Source organism: Bubalus bubalis, chromosome 13, assembly GCF_019923935.1.
Source record: "Bubalus bubalis isolate 160015118507 breed Murrah chromosome 13, NDDB_SH_1, whole genome shotgun sequence".
Lineage (NCBI taxonomy): Eukaryota > Metazoa > Chordata > Mammalia > Artiodactyla > Bovidae > Bubalus > Bubalus bubalis.
The window spans coordinates 67,987,891-68,003,050 of NC_059169.1; the positions used below are offsets into that span (position 1 = coordinate 67,987,891).

The 15,160-nt window shown below is 40.3% G+C and overlaps 1 protein-coding gene across 2 annotated transcripts in view; it reads right to left on the reverse strand.

The window, feature by feature from the left end:
* Positions 1-4,240: 4,240 nt before the first annotated feature.
* Positions 4,241-15,160, reverse strand: part of VPS36 (vacuolar protein sorting 36 homolog) — a 31,956-nt gene continuing 21,036 nt past the window's right edge. For both annotated transcript variants that reach the window (XM_025262942.3, XM_006065764.4), the window contains exons 7-14: positions 13,520-13,552; positions 13,322-13,399; positions 12,565-12,699; positions 10,878-10,943; positions 9,279-9,343; positions 8,586-8,670; positions 7,371-7,447; positions 4,241-7,277 (exon numbers count right to left, since the gene is read on the reverse strand). In XM_025262942.3, coding sequence (XP_025118727.1) covers positions 7,184-7,277; positions 7,371-7,447; positions 8,586-8,670; positions 9,279-9,343; positions 10,878-10,943; positions 12,565-12,699; positions 13,322-13,399; positions 13,520-13,552 — 633 coding nt within the window. In that variant the 3' untranslated portion in view covers positions 4,241-7,183. The remainder of the gene's footprint in view (positions 7,278-7,370; positions 7,448-8,585; positions 8,671-9,278; positions 9,344-10,877; positions 10,944-12,564; positions 12,700-13,321; positions 13,400-13,519; positions 13,553-15,160) is intronic.

A 15,160-nucleotide genomic window follows, 5' to 3' on the forward strand; every position in this document is an offset into this window, starting at 1 on the left:
GCGCGGCCGGCCGGGGCCTGCGGGGAGGAGGCGCGGACCCCAACCCCGCGACCCGGAGCCGGGTTTCAGGGCGAGCCGCCTTCTCTCCCTGCATTTGAGATCCAGTCTCTTCTCCCCCGACCCCTCCTCCGCCCCCTTGTCATTATCTTCTGGGGGACCACGAGGCAGTCATTGAAGTTGGCTGTAAACTGGGTTTCCCAGACGTCATTGAAGAGCTTAAAAAGAGAAGAGCTCACGAAGGTGCCTCTTCATTTTTCTCCGGAGCCAGAATTGGTTATTTACATTAAAAATAACATTTTAAAAACTCGAATCCGAAAGTGTTCAAGTTGTGTTTTTAAAACAATAGGAGAGGATAGAGTTCCACCATAACAGCCGGGCTTGTTTTTGAATAGGGTGTAATGTGCAAGACAGTTTACCATTAGCATACCAATGTGTGGTAAGGAAATCGGAGCCCAGATTTGGTGGTCCCTGGGGAGCAGGTGATTGGAACGAGGCTCCAGGAATCTGTGCGGGGAGGAGGGGCGGTGGTGTGTGCGGAGTGGGGATAGATACATTCTGTTGGTTGAGGTGTGATTACACGGATTCATTATGTATTTGTCAAAACATCCAACTTAATATCCGTGCATTTCACTGTTTGTAAATTTTACCTCCATTTTTAACTCAGAAACGTACCATTTGCAGGTCCTTGAATCTATCACTTAATTTTTTAAAAGGTAGCCCAATTATTCGGTTATCAGAGCTATCAGAGGTTATCAGAGGTACCAAATTTGCAAAGCACTGTACTGATTCAATCCAGCCAAAGATTCAAAAAAGGCTTTAATGTGTGGAATGAAAAAAATATTCAATGTGAGAGTTGTGAGTTGTTTTTATTTGGAGCAAAATGAGGACTAAAGCCCAGGATTCACCTCTCAGATAGCTCTGAGGAAATGCTCCCAAGAGGTAGGGTGGGAGGTCTGTATATATACGTAGTTTGTGCTAGTCACCAGGCACAGATGTCTCTGTTAATAATTTTAGTGCTATTCTAGATATAAGAGGCAAGAAACTGAGCTCATAAAATCTGAAAAATACCTAACTACCTGAAGACCTGTTCTGATATTGTTTCCCAACGCACATGCATGCATGGATGCTCAGTCACGTCCGACACTTTGTCACCCCATGGACTGTAGCCCATCAGGCTCCTCTGTCCATGGGATTCTCCAGGCCAGAATACTGCAGTTGGTTGCCATGCCCTCCTCCAGGGGATCTTCCCAACCCAGGGATGGAACCCCCATCTCCTGCGTGTAGCTTCCTGCATTGGCAGGCTGATTCTTTATTGCTTTGCCACCCACGTGGCCTTCCAGGGCAGTGTCATTCTTGATCTCCACCCTAAACTCCTTTCAGGGGTGTGTTAGGGTCAGTGATTGCAGGGACAGGTTACCAAATCCTTACAGAGGCAGGTAGCAGGTGACAATTTTTAGTTGGCAAAGGTCACCATCCAATTTCAAGGTCAGAATTATCTAGTCCAACATCTATTCATCAACCAAGTGAGAACTCCTTTTAAATACATGCCACAAGCCCTGCCATTTTTGGTTTTGAAAGCAAGAGCTCATTTTAAGAGTGGGAGTTAGATGCAGCAGAAATAAAGTCCAGCCTTGCCTCCATCAGTCAGTTCAGTTCAGTTACTCAGTTGTGTCCGACTCTTTGCGACCCCATGAATCGCAGCACGCAAGGCCTCCCTGTCCATCACCAACTCCCAGAATTTACTCAGACTCATGTCCATCGAGTCGCTGATGCCATCCAGCCATCTCATCCTCTGTCATCCCCTTCTCCTCCTGCCCCCAATCCCTCCCAGCATCAGGGTCTTTTCCAATGAGTCAACTCTTCACATGAGGTGGCCAAAGTACTGGAGTTTCAGCTTTAGCATCAGTCCTTCCAATGAACACCCAGGACTGATCTCCTTTAGGATGGACTGGTTGGATCTTCTTGCAGTCCAAGGGACTTGCAAGTCTTCTCCAACACCACAGTTCAAAAGCATCAATTCTTCGGTGCTCACCTTTCTTCACAGTCCAACTCTCACATCCATTCATGACCATTGGAAAAACCATAGCCTTGACTAGACAGACCTTTGTTGGCCAAGTAATGTCTCTGCTTTTGAATATGCTATCTAGGTTGGTCCTAACTTTCCTTCCAAAGAGTAAGTGTCTTTTAATTTCATGGCTGCAATCACCATCTGCAGTGATTTTGGAGGCCCCAAAAATAAAGTCTGACACTGTTTCCACTGTTTCCCCATCTTTTTGCCATGAAGTGATGGGACCGGATGCCATGATCTTAGTTTTCTGAATGTTGAGCTTAGGCCAACTTTTTCACTCTCCTCTTTCACTTTCATCAAGAGGCTCTTTAGTTCCTCTTCACTTTGCCTCCATAACCTCGGGCAAATACTTAACCCCTCCTTTCCTCCACTGCAAAAGACATCTAATGTAGTCATACTGAAGTTTTGTGGTGATTGAGTGAAATGTATAGAAAGCAACTTGCTCAGTGTTGATCTCTCAGACACACACTCTTCCTAGAAACCCACTCTGCCTCAATTGAAGTGCAAGGGCCTGGGATCAATGTGCTTGGTCAATTTTTAAATAAGAGCATTATTGAGATGTTTGGTCATTTTTGCTTTAATTTGAATTCTTGCCAAACTGTTTACTAGATAGTTAAGACAGTTTAATCCTTTCTAAAAAGAAGCCAACAGAAATTTAAAGGAAAAAAGCTTTCAAAAGAACCGTGGTATGGTCTTAGCTGTATTAAACTAAAACAAGCTGGCTGACAAAGATATCTTGAGTAAGTGACTGGTCAAGGGATCTTTTGCAAATTGTGTAAAATGTGTTCACTATCTCAATAACACCCTTTATATAAATAGGGAGATTTTCCCCCCCTAGATAACACTCTTGAGAGACAAGCTTTAACTGACTCGTGATTATTAGAGCACAAGAAAGAAAATGATTGACCCAATTGTCACATTGTGAAAGTAAGACCTTATGTGTGTGTTAATCTAACTTTTCTGGAAAGCTTCCCGCATCATGGACCTGGCCCATGTTATGGAATTTGAATAAGACAGCGTATCTCAGACAGGCTGAGGCTGGACAAGTGTGGATAAGAAGCCTCTTGGAAAGAGGGTAAAGGACACAGACTAAGGTTTCAGACTCAAGACACACTATAATTCAAAAGCCACTCAACTGAGTGAATACTTAACTAGGAATCTACCATGTACAATTATTGATGTAGGTCACTGGGAATTCCAAAGAGGTGCTATGTGATATTCCTTATAACTTAAAGAAATCTAATTTCTCTGTTTTCTTGTGGCATCGAGATAACAGAGAACAAGATAAAAGACAGTCAAGTGTTTGGGCTGGCCAAAAAGTTCATAAGAGCTTATGGAAAAACCCAAAAGAACTTTTTGACAACCCAAAATATGGTTAATTGGGTTTCAGAATAGTAGTTGTGTCCCGGAAACAGATTTTTCTAGAGCAGGTGGGAACAAGCAGAGTATGGTTTTGATTATTAGGGTAGGGGTGGGTGGATGGGAGGAAATAACAAAGGGACGTCTGAACAAGGACAATGTGGCCCAGGGAGAGGAAGGGCCTGACCCAATGCCTTCCCCTGACCATCTCTTGGTTCTCTTGAGCCTAGTGGATCAGCTCCTCCTCTCCCACCAGACCTTCTCAGACCATCTTCCATCAGAACAGAAGCCTCTCTCCTCTGTCCTCCAAGCATGGCACCCATGCCCCTGCCATGGCACAGACTTCATTCCCATCTTCAGTTAAGGCTGCTCACATGTCTATGTCCCAGTGAGGCTACCCTCTTAAAAGCAGGGGCTGCATCTCATTCACTTCTGTATCCCCCAGTGGCCCAGTTCCTCACACAAAGTCAACAGGTATTCAAAAATGTTTCTTTTTATTGAATTCAATGAGAGATGAAAGTAGGGTGAAGTGAAGCCCATTTATAAACAGGCGCACACAGGGGGTCACTCGTTTGGTCGTCATTTTGTTGGACGCTTACCGTGTGCCAGGCCTCACTCTAGGCGCTGAGGGCACATCCGTGAACAAAGCAGAGAAAAATCTCCGCCCCCGTGGAGCTGACACTTAAGATCTCTCATAAGGAGTAGGATCAGCGATACATTTACATAAATTCAACCATACCTATCAGCATAGTGAAGAAAAAGGAAAAAAAAAAGACACATTTAAGTACTTTAATTATTGGTACTACAAAAGTCTACTGTTGATATATAATCTTTTATTATATATTTTACTTGCTATAGTCATAAAATATTCATAGCCATGTATCACTTTACAGCCATTCTACTTATAAGATTATATACAGAACTTTATTGGCAATTTCAGAGATTTTCACGGATCATTTTGAGCATGCTTGATTCCATCTTTAAGCATAGTCCTTAAAACCTACCCATCATAGAAGTTGTGACTCTATCAGATGGAAACTCGGAGGTTGTTGGGCAAGGAAGAACCATTCTAAGTATCTGAACATGAGAATAATGACATGATAAATCCATGTCTGGTTGGCTTAGTCTGGTAATAGGGAACAAGAGATAGTACCTTCACATAAATACACATGGTCAATCAACAGTGGAATTCACATCAAGAATTAAAAAAAATAAAAAAGAACAGTTTATGAGTCATTTCCCATTTTTTTAAGACAACTAAAATAGTAAGACCTTGAGGTCAAAAATATTTATAATCAACTCGATTATAAAATCTAAAAGAAAAAATCTTAACATACTAGCTTAGTCTAACTAAACCTTTATCATTTTCATACATTTTTCAAAGAGTATTTAAAAAGAACACCAAGTCAAGAAAAATCATTTTTAAATTTTGCAATAATTTTACTCTGTATACATTAATACCAATCATTTAACCCTGAAAACATTCTTCACTTGTACAATGTAAAAAATTGGACAGTATGTGACTAGAAATATTCCATTATCATAAAGCTACAGATTTGTGCTTTGAAGAGCAAAGTTAGAAAGCAAAAATAATAATATAACAGTGATAAGCACCAAGAAGACAGAACTTTTTTGCACTTAGGGCCTGACTGGTTGTATTTAAACATAACCTCTACCAACAAAGGAATGAAAATGACACCTTATTTGGCAAAAACAAAACAAAAAGATATACATATAGAGGTCTGGAAACAGTGAAGAATGCCCACTTTAAAACAATAAAATCAATCATACCTGTTTTTTACTTAATGTGACATTTGCAAAATTAGATTCATGTCACTTTATATAATTCCGACTGCTCCATTTTTGTTAATGTGTTGTCACACTAGTATAAATAAATATGCTGACTCACGAGTCTGCTGTAATGAATCAACACCATTACAGCTAGAAGACCCAGTAGCTCTAACAATCTTAGTTGCAACTCATTCCAACTGGTGAAACAGATTATTTATCTGTGTAATTTTTAAAAATTTTGGCCAGATGAGATATGGAGTGAATGAGATGAGTGTGTGTGTGTGTGTGTGTGTGTGAGAGAGACAGAGTGCCTCCAGAGAGGAGTGACACGCAAACAACCATACACAATGGCTCCAAAGACTTGGGCAGCCAGACACTGAATTTCCCCCCAAACAAACGAGAGGGGATGTTAAGGGGGGTGTCATCACCACGTGGGATCAGCGACGGATTTGGAACTAAGGCAGGATGCCTCAGCCACGACGTTCCCGTGACACTGGAGGATGTGAAGCAGCAACAGGGATCAGGCAGGGGTCAGGGATCGACTCTGGCTGCACGTGGAGGGTTTCCCTGGGTCTGCAGCTGAGGGTCCCCAGACCTTGCCCCTAGGGCATCTGCAGCGGCCCGGCAGTGGTCCTGCACTTCTTAGTGAGGATGTCTCAGGGAGCCCAGAGTCTCAGCCTGAGCGTTCCCGCCTCCTGCTCTCAAAGGTTCTCTCAATACAGATACCACCCCTTTTAGAGGCTTGGCCAAAACCTATCAGTGACCTTCCACTGCCAACTCAGCCTTGAAAGGGGCTCTCCCTGTGGTGTCCCTGAGTTTGAGGTAATGCCAACGGACTGTACGCCGTGTTGCAGTAATGAAGTCAGGCGGTCACTAGAAAACTCAAGCGATCTTGATTCAATATTTGCCAGTCATCTCAGTAATACTTTCTAGTGAGAGTTTCTCCACACAAATTATAATGTGTGGAACAAAGGAAAAAAATATTGCTAGAGGATGATAGAGTTTTTTAAAGTTCAGCAGTAAAACTCCTTAAGGGAAGGAAAAGGAGACATATTAACATTTCCACTTTCTATTTGTCCATCCTTGGCTTTGAGGTAAAAGAGCACCAAGGTTCATGTAAAGCTAGTTAAAGGTTCTTCCAGGCCCCTCCACCCACACAACAATCTGAGGGAAATCCTGAACAGTCTACTTCCCAAATTTGTAACCTTATCTCTGGGCATGTCCATACAGCTCTTTAATTCACTAGCAAAATCCATAGCAGTTTTTAAAACAGAATGACATAGTTGCATTCTTTAAATGCCAGCCACGAAATCATCACTTAAAAAAAAGAAAAAGAAACTAGTCAGATTATATATATGGAAGTCAAGAAAAATTCTTTTTTTTAAGCTGCTTTATTTGGTCTGCTGAAGACATGCCTATGGCTGCTTCTAAAAAGCTCTTAGGAAGAGCCTCACGTGACATCCTGCAGTTGGATGTTGTCAGGTTCTTAAACTACACTGTAGGTCTAAACTTCTTCATGAAAACCCCTCAAAGGTGCACACTAAATGCAAAGAAAAACTTCTTTTATAACTCAGTGAATTTCAGTCAAACCAAAATAACGATCTAACCTGTCCAAACACGCAACTTCTCTTTCTCCCCCAATGAACTAAATTCTTTTCTTTAAAAAATGGTCAGATTTGAAGATCGAGTTAAAATCCACCAAATTTCCAGTTAAACTCTGAGGGTTTCTATACAACGGTAGCATGATTTTGAATTCATACTGGCATTCAGCTTTCTGTATTTTTCCTATATATAGCCTAGAGAAGCTTCCTGGATCATAATATTTGGGGAGAAATTAAAAGGGTCTTGTATGATACTGCAAAGTTCCAGTAATTCTGTTTATCAGGGTTTACCCTTAGCTCAATGGCATTCAACCTCTCCATGATGCAAGTATATGGATAACAAGTTATTTCAGATACAAAACTCTTAGCTCTGTGTCATAAATAAATTTGGGTAAAACCGCAAGCCTTCCACTGAATCATCTCGGCAAAGATGGCCCATCTTCTCAGCAAGAAGCAACCTAGGAGTCAAGGGGAAAAAAAACACCATCATCCATCCATTCATTCAGAAACACGAATGATAGCTACAAGTGAGCAGCAGAGAACTCGCTTACCTCTCTTTAGCCAGAAGGACAGACATTCCCACGAGCTTAGCAAACTCTTCTGATGTTAACGATCCCTTCTCTGAAACCTAACAGAAACACAGAGCAAGAAAAAAAATGTGATCATTTAGGCCACCTTGGTACTAACCTGAGAATATCTATGTGTATACTCAGGAAATAATTGACTGAATTTTCTACTAAAATCACTCCAGAACTAAAGCTTCTTCACTAATGCTTAAGTCTACAAAAGTGGAAGGACCCAAAACAAACACTGTAGACTAAAACATTGTGCAATAGAGCAATGTGTACATATGTGTGCGAGGTCCCTTAAGTGCTGTCCAACTCTTTGCAAACCCATGGACATAGCCCGACAGGCTCCTCTTTCCATGGAATTTTCCAGGCAAGGATGCTGGAGTGGGTTGCCATGCCCTCCTCGAGGGGATCCTCGGGACCCAGGGATTGAACTTGTGTCTCTTAAGTACCCTGCATCCGCAGACAGGTTCTTTACCACTAGCGCCACCTGGGAAGCCCAATAAAGGCAATGTACTTCATCGTCTGAAAAGGAACATACAACAAATTCTAACTGAGTGCATAGTATATGCTCCAGTGAAGGACCCTTATCATAGGATTGGTTTTAAGTATGTGATCGGAATATGTATAGTCTTGAAACTTTCATCAAATTTAAAATAAGAGGTATAATAAATGTGAGTTATTCTAAGTATACAGGCTCACCAAAGAAGCTAAAAGGCAGTAATATTTCAAGGTCCTAACAAATAATCAGTTTGGCCAGCAAAATCCACCTAAACTACAGTTGCTTTCCATATTTTTTGAAGCAATTATTTTACAAAACAATTTGCAATGTTTACAATGCAGCTTATGTGGGTATGACTAAAAGAAAAAGTTCAATCATGGGTAACACTCTGACAAAGTTAAAAACTTACTCTCAAGGCTGAGTTTCAAACAGAAAGGGAGTAAGCACCTCCCTCATTCTAGCTCCCCTTACTTACAAGATGTTATGAGTGTTGGCAAGTTTCAAAGAGCTTTCAAAGTATAAATGTGATGAATAGTCGCTCATTGTTAATGATCAACCGTTTTCAATTGGGTCTGTGAACATTACTTTTTAGCAAAGTTAAATTCAAAAGGAAATCCTGTTTCTCAAGTTGCTAAGTGCTGGGGGCTTCGGGGGGCAAGCTCTAACGAGGGAGGGAGGAAACGGGGTCCCCGTACCGTCTCCAAGGCTGAGGCCACCATTTCCTCCTCCTTGTGGGACTGAAGTTCAATGACCATGACGCCGCTGTCAAACACGCGGAGTCTAAAAGTCGCAGAAGGGAGAACAAAGCCGTGAACATCTGGGATCTTGGACCCTCGGAGAGGCGAAAATATTTTTTTACTTTCATTTATGCCCAGGTCTGAGGGCAATATTAACACAAAACAGCATTTCAGATATAATGACCATGGGTGACTAAAGCATAACCAAAAAAGCTCACGAATAAACAGTTAATGAAATTCTGAACTGTAATCCACATGCTAAGTAAAATATGCCTGGCTACTTTTTTTAAAACCTGAGGATAAGGAAAATACAATTCACAGCTGACTGTACTTCCAGGTCTCCAGAGACTAAGACAAAAAAAATTGTGTAAGGACAGAAAGACTGGTCACTGTGACCTCATGGGAGGAGCCCACATTGGCAAGAGTCTGACCACCTGCCCCTGAGGCCCTGCACAGCCCTGAGAAGGATGGAAGCTGGGATGACAGATGCCCATGGTGCCAGGTGATTCCTGCCCACATGTGAGAGAAACTTCCAGAAGAGTGATGTATATGCTGGCTCACCACGCAAGAGGACAGACCTACAGGGCTGTTCTGTCTACTCAGGGTGGAATTGTGACAACAGACGGCAAACTTCCCACAAGGTTCTTTTACCTGAGAGGTAATTTCAGAGCTTCCAGCATCTTGCACGCATTCACTAAATCTTCTGGTGAAAGCAACTAGAGAGGGGGAAAAAAATACAAGTTTACCATTTACACTGCAAATTTAATAGAGTGATGCTATGTAATTATGATGACCACTCAAACAGAAGAGGTAACTGTAAAATGATCATGCATCAAGGATTTTAGGTGGCTTACTCACTTACAAGGCAAAAAGGATTAACAAAGAAGCAAAGACGTCTATTCATTAGAGCAGTGCTATCCAAAGAAATATAATACAAGTCATATAGGTAATTTAAAACCTTCTAGCAGCCACGTTAAAAAATACACAGGTTAAATTAATTTTAATGCATATATTTTATTCAACCCAACAGAGCCAAAAATTCACCATGTAATTGATATAAAAATCATTAATAAGAGAGTTAACACTTCTCTATTCTATATAAAGTCTTCTAAATCCAGGGCGTAATTTACACTTGCAGCACACTTCAGTTTGGACCACCTGCATTTCAAGTTCACGATCGTCACCCATAGCTACCTAGAGGCTACCTTCTGGCTCACGTGGCCTTGAAGAATCGGCTCAGCACAGTGGTGACCAGCAGCTGTGAGTCACACGGAATAGCTCTGGAGCCAGTCCAGCCTGAGTCCCAATCTCTGTCAAAAGACTGTCTCCCGGTAGAGCCGTGGTCAAGCTTTTGAATCTTCCTGAGCCTCGGTGTCCTCATCCCCTAATTGTCCGCCAGATGGGGAGAGTAATAGCTACCACACTGAGTGATGGGGAGGATAAGCAGAGAACACGTGCAGAGCGCCTGGTGGATAATAAGTACCCACCAGGATGATTACTATGACTGCTCAAATTAAAACACAGAGCAGAGGGACCTCCCTGGTGGTCCAGTGGTTAAGACTCCACACTTCCAATGCAGGGGGGTGTGGGTTCAATTCCTGGTTGAGGAGCTAAGATCCTGCATGCCGTGTGGCACAGTCAAAAAATTCAAAAAAACAAAAAAACACAGAGAAGAGCTTTGACTTGGGGAACCCGGGTGAGCACTGGAAACACATGTGTGAGCTATCTGCGTGGAGGGCAGAGAGACTGCACAGACAGACCCTTGGAGGCCAAGGACATGTGGGTGGAAAGGACAGCGAGAGCTGAGGTGTAGCTGGGGCTGATTCTAAGCCAAAGGAACAGAGCAGCTTCCCCGCTGTGTTATCAACAGGCAATCTGAGTCCAGCCAGGTTCATTCAAAACAGTTAACAATCACAGAGTGAGGTCACCAGGCATAGTCTTGCTCATCATGACACAAACACAGGCTATTAGAACGCTGAGGTATCACTCAATCTAAACCCTATCTTAAAGGTAAAAAACCTGAGTTCCAGAGAGGTTAAGGAAGCTACTCAAAGTCACTGAGCAAAACTAGGAACAGAATCTACCCTCTAGATCCCAGGGCAGTGTTCTTTTCACTGCACCACACTGCTTTTCAAAATATCAATACTTTTGATACTCACAGCCCTTCCTCAGATTGTATTCATTGTAGGAGAATTTGTATTCTATCAAGAAAGTCTATAGTTAGCCAAAAGCATATCTAAAAATTCTTACTTCCATTCCTCGAGCTCGGTTTACTAAACAGTACACCTCCGTAAGTGACATTATTCCCCCTCGTTCCTGTTAAAATATGAAATAAAAAGAAACATTATAATTAGCACTAGTTAGCACTTCCTAATAGAAATCATAATCAGAGCAAAATCAGAAATTATAAAATTTCTTAAGAAGCTTTTGAAAACTATATTTACATACCAGGAACCTATTCAGATACCAGGAGGCACTTCAAATTCCCTATTTGGACTTTAATACCATAATTACTGTTTTAACATTTACTTAAATAAAAAGAGGGGTTGGACACTACGTTTCAAAAAGTGTATTTAAATGTTTTAAGTTATTCCAGCTAATAACTAAATAAATGATGGAATTAAATATCACCATTTTGCAACCCCTAATGAAGTAACAGATATAGATAATGACTGTCAGTAGCTGTTAATATCACACAAACAAGATAATCAGATATAACATACCTCCTGATGGAAACGCACAAAACCCTCTATGGAATATTCTTATTAGGACAAAAAAAAAGAACTTCTAGATATAACTACCAATTTACAGGGAACACATAAGACGGTGAAGCATGGTAACTTACAGTTAGCAAAATCCAACTCTGAAACACTATAAGATAAACTACTAGCTTCTTCAGTAAATAAATTGTATGATGGGAAAAAAGAGATGGGAGAAGGAAAAACCCATAGAATTAAAAAAAAAACAAAACAACCTTGAGAGCAATCAAACATTTGCAATGTATCTTGGCTTGAACAAATCAACTGCAACAGAAAATGTGAATACTAACTAGGTATCCGATAATACTAAAAAATTATTTTTTAATTTTTAGGTGTGAAATGGGATTATAATCACATTTAAAGGCATCTTTATCACTATAATTACATAGTTAAATGTTTACAGGTAAAGGGATATGATGTCTGGGATTCGCTTTAAAATAATTTTGAATGGAGCTGGACAATGGGGACATAGGGATTCATTATGCTATCCTACTCTGTCATCTGTTTGAAATATTTCTTAATACAGGTGCTTTAATAAAGTTTTGATTCCCTGAATAATGTTAAACTAGAATACGAAACTTTATTATGAAGTTATTAATAGCACACAGTATATGAAAAAAATGTGTCTAAAATATATACAGATTATATATTTCCTTTTGAAAATAAGAGATAAGAAAGACTTTTTGCATCAAACAGATTTAGATATCTGAAATGGAAATTAAAAACAATTTAGAAAATTATTGACAAAGAATCACTGTTAAGTGCTAAGTCGCTTCAGTCGTGTCCGACTCTGTGCGATTTTATAGAAGGCAGCCCACCAGGCTCCCCCGTCCCTGGGATTCTCTAGGCAAGAACACTGGAGTGGGTTGCCACTTCCTTCTCCAATGCAGGAACGTGAAAAGTGAAAGTGAAGTCGCTCAGTCGTGTCCGACCCTTAGCATGGACTGCAGCCTACCAGGCTCCTCCGTCCATGGGATTTTCCAGGCAAGAGTACTGGAGTGGGGTGCCATTGCTTTCTCCAAAGAATCACTGAACTAGTTTAGTTTATTACTGCAAGGAAAAATAACATGTTGGTTGAATAGAAGCCACATCATGAAAGGAGTTAAGCTCTTAAAACCTCTGATGACACAAAAATAATTTAACACAATTTAAAGAGACCATTAATATTTTGTTTTTACCTCCAAAGGTGCCTGCAGTATTCCAGCCAGCTGTTTGGCCAGCTGCATGTGGTACTGTGTGCCAGAGCCGTAGGTTTCCCTGGTAACCGGGTTAGCTATCCCCATGCTCAGCAAATAGGATTTAAACCTGATGGTCTATAAGGAGAGGGAAAGATACACAAAAAGACTATGCAGATTTAGTCTCTCTACCCAGTATCTGAAATCCATCAGACATTCAGTTCCACTCAATTATTTCTATATCTACCCATCTCTTCTACTGTGTTTCTATGCTGTGAAATATATGAGTGAATTCCTAGTATTTCCTAGCATACATCGGATCATTACTCTCCTCCTGCCTTAGTATCTCAGTCTCTATTTACCCCACAGGGTTGGTGGCAGATGAGACTCAGGTAACAACCATCCTTCTGCTTAATGTCAACCAAATGATAAAACCAAAAACCTAGGAAAATGGCTGTGACCAGATTGTAGACAAATTTAATGAAACATATCAAACTTAAGGGTATGTCAAGAACAATCTTCCACATTTCAGTATCTCTTATTTTCTACATTCCAGGAAAAGTACTGAAATATCCTTTAATTATGCTAGAGCTAACAAAGTTTTTATGGCTGACTTTTTCTTCCACATTGTCATATATCCTCAAGTCCTACAAGAAATCAAACACTATTTTAAGAAACAGCATGCTGGTAAACCACCAGAATGCCCTTGTGTTATCTCTGTAATCTAGTTCTCAAAGCCTTAAAGAGGCCACCCGTGTACCTCATCTTCTGTGATGTCACCTTGCTTGTCTTTGATCTTATTAGCAATGGACTTTGATAACTCCACCATTTCCTTAGCCTGTCAAGAGAACAGAAAAAGAACAAAAAGAAATAATGTCCCTAAATGTCTGCTAACAAAATATATTTTCAAAAGTGTATTATAATTGGTATGAATTTAATACATGTAAATGACATATACCTTGACCATTAGCTTGCTGAGGTCTTCGAAGGCCTGAAATGAGAAATGAGATTTTGTTGGAATCTGCCTAAAGAACTGAGACGTTTTAAAGCAATGAAGCACTCTATTTTCTTCCCTATGACAGAAATTTATGAAATTTTCTGACAAATATCAATTTATTTATATGAATAGTTATATAGTCATAAATCTACCTTATCCTAAAGAATTCAGTTTAGCTTAGAAGCTGTCAAATTTCCAAAACCAACTACAGAAAACAAATTTTCAGAAAGAAAACAGTTACTGATTAAACAAACAAAAGGTGACATAATAGTTTAGAAAATATTATTTCTTTGACACAAGTAAGAAAATTTGTCACTGGTTTTTCCCAGATAAGAGGTCAGGAATCACAGGTGTTGTACAGTTTTCCTGGCCGAAAATGGCAACATGCAGCTGCAGGAATACTTATTTGGGTCCAACAATTTCGGCTTTAATAGCAGGTATGATTAACTAAAACCATAAACCTCAGCCTTGAATATTACACAGATTATACTTGTAGCCTTGGCTAAACTGGATATCACAAGAGAACATTTAAATACCACCAAAGCATGTCTAAATAAAACCCATCAACTACAATGAACATCCATCCCCTCCAAAGACCTCTTCAAACTTAATCAGATATATTTATAATTCAAGTATTTGTGGCTCAATGATAAAGAAGTTGCCTGCCAATGCAGGAGATGGAGGTTCGATCCCTGGGTCAGGAAGATCCCCTGGAGGAAGGCATGGCAACCCACTCCAGTATTCTTGCCTGGAGAATCCCATGGACAGAGGAGCTTGGCGGGCTACAGTCCATGGGATCACAAAGAGTCGGACACAACTGAGCACACACTCACACACTTCCAGTGCAGAATAGCATCTAACTGATGTGCACAGATGTTACTTTTTAAAACCAATTAAGCTGCTTATCATTAATTGAAAATTCTTTCAATCTACCGAGAACAGTGGTCCACAGGTTCAGCCTGGCTGGTGCCCGTCTTAATGACATGCAGGAACATATCCCCCATCTGCAGAAAGATTTTGCTAAAAGAATAGAGTGCTGTGTACAATTCTTATGGTCAACTCACTGGGCTGCTACCGAAAACAAAGGGGAACGAATGTGCACACACCTAACAGGAATTTCCTCAGATAAACAAAAGGCTTAAACACTGGATTCTTATCAGCAGTGGCCAGCAGATGCAGGAAACCTTTTGTGGGAAACTTTGGGCAACGGCCCTGAAACTCAGGCTATTCGAATGTTTAAATGGAGGGCAAATCGCATACCAACCTCATTTTCAAATAAAATTAAAATGCAGACACTTTACACACTTAGACTTGACTTTGTATATACAGTTACTAGATTTCTTTTACCTAAGTGAAAAGAAAAGACAACATTTCTAAATTTTTATATGGTAAGTCATTTTATTTACTGTATTATATTTTCATAGAAAAAGTCTGCTGAAAATAATGGTAAGTCTACGTAGAATACACAAATTAACCCTTAATGTGCATAGTCCATAAAAAATAAATACAAATATTTTAGTATTTTGGAAGAAGTACCTATAAAAAATTCTAGATAATTATAAAGCATAATTAAAAGCGTCCTCACTTCTATTTCTATTATTA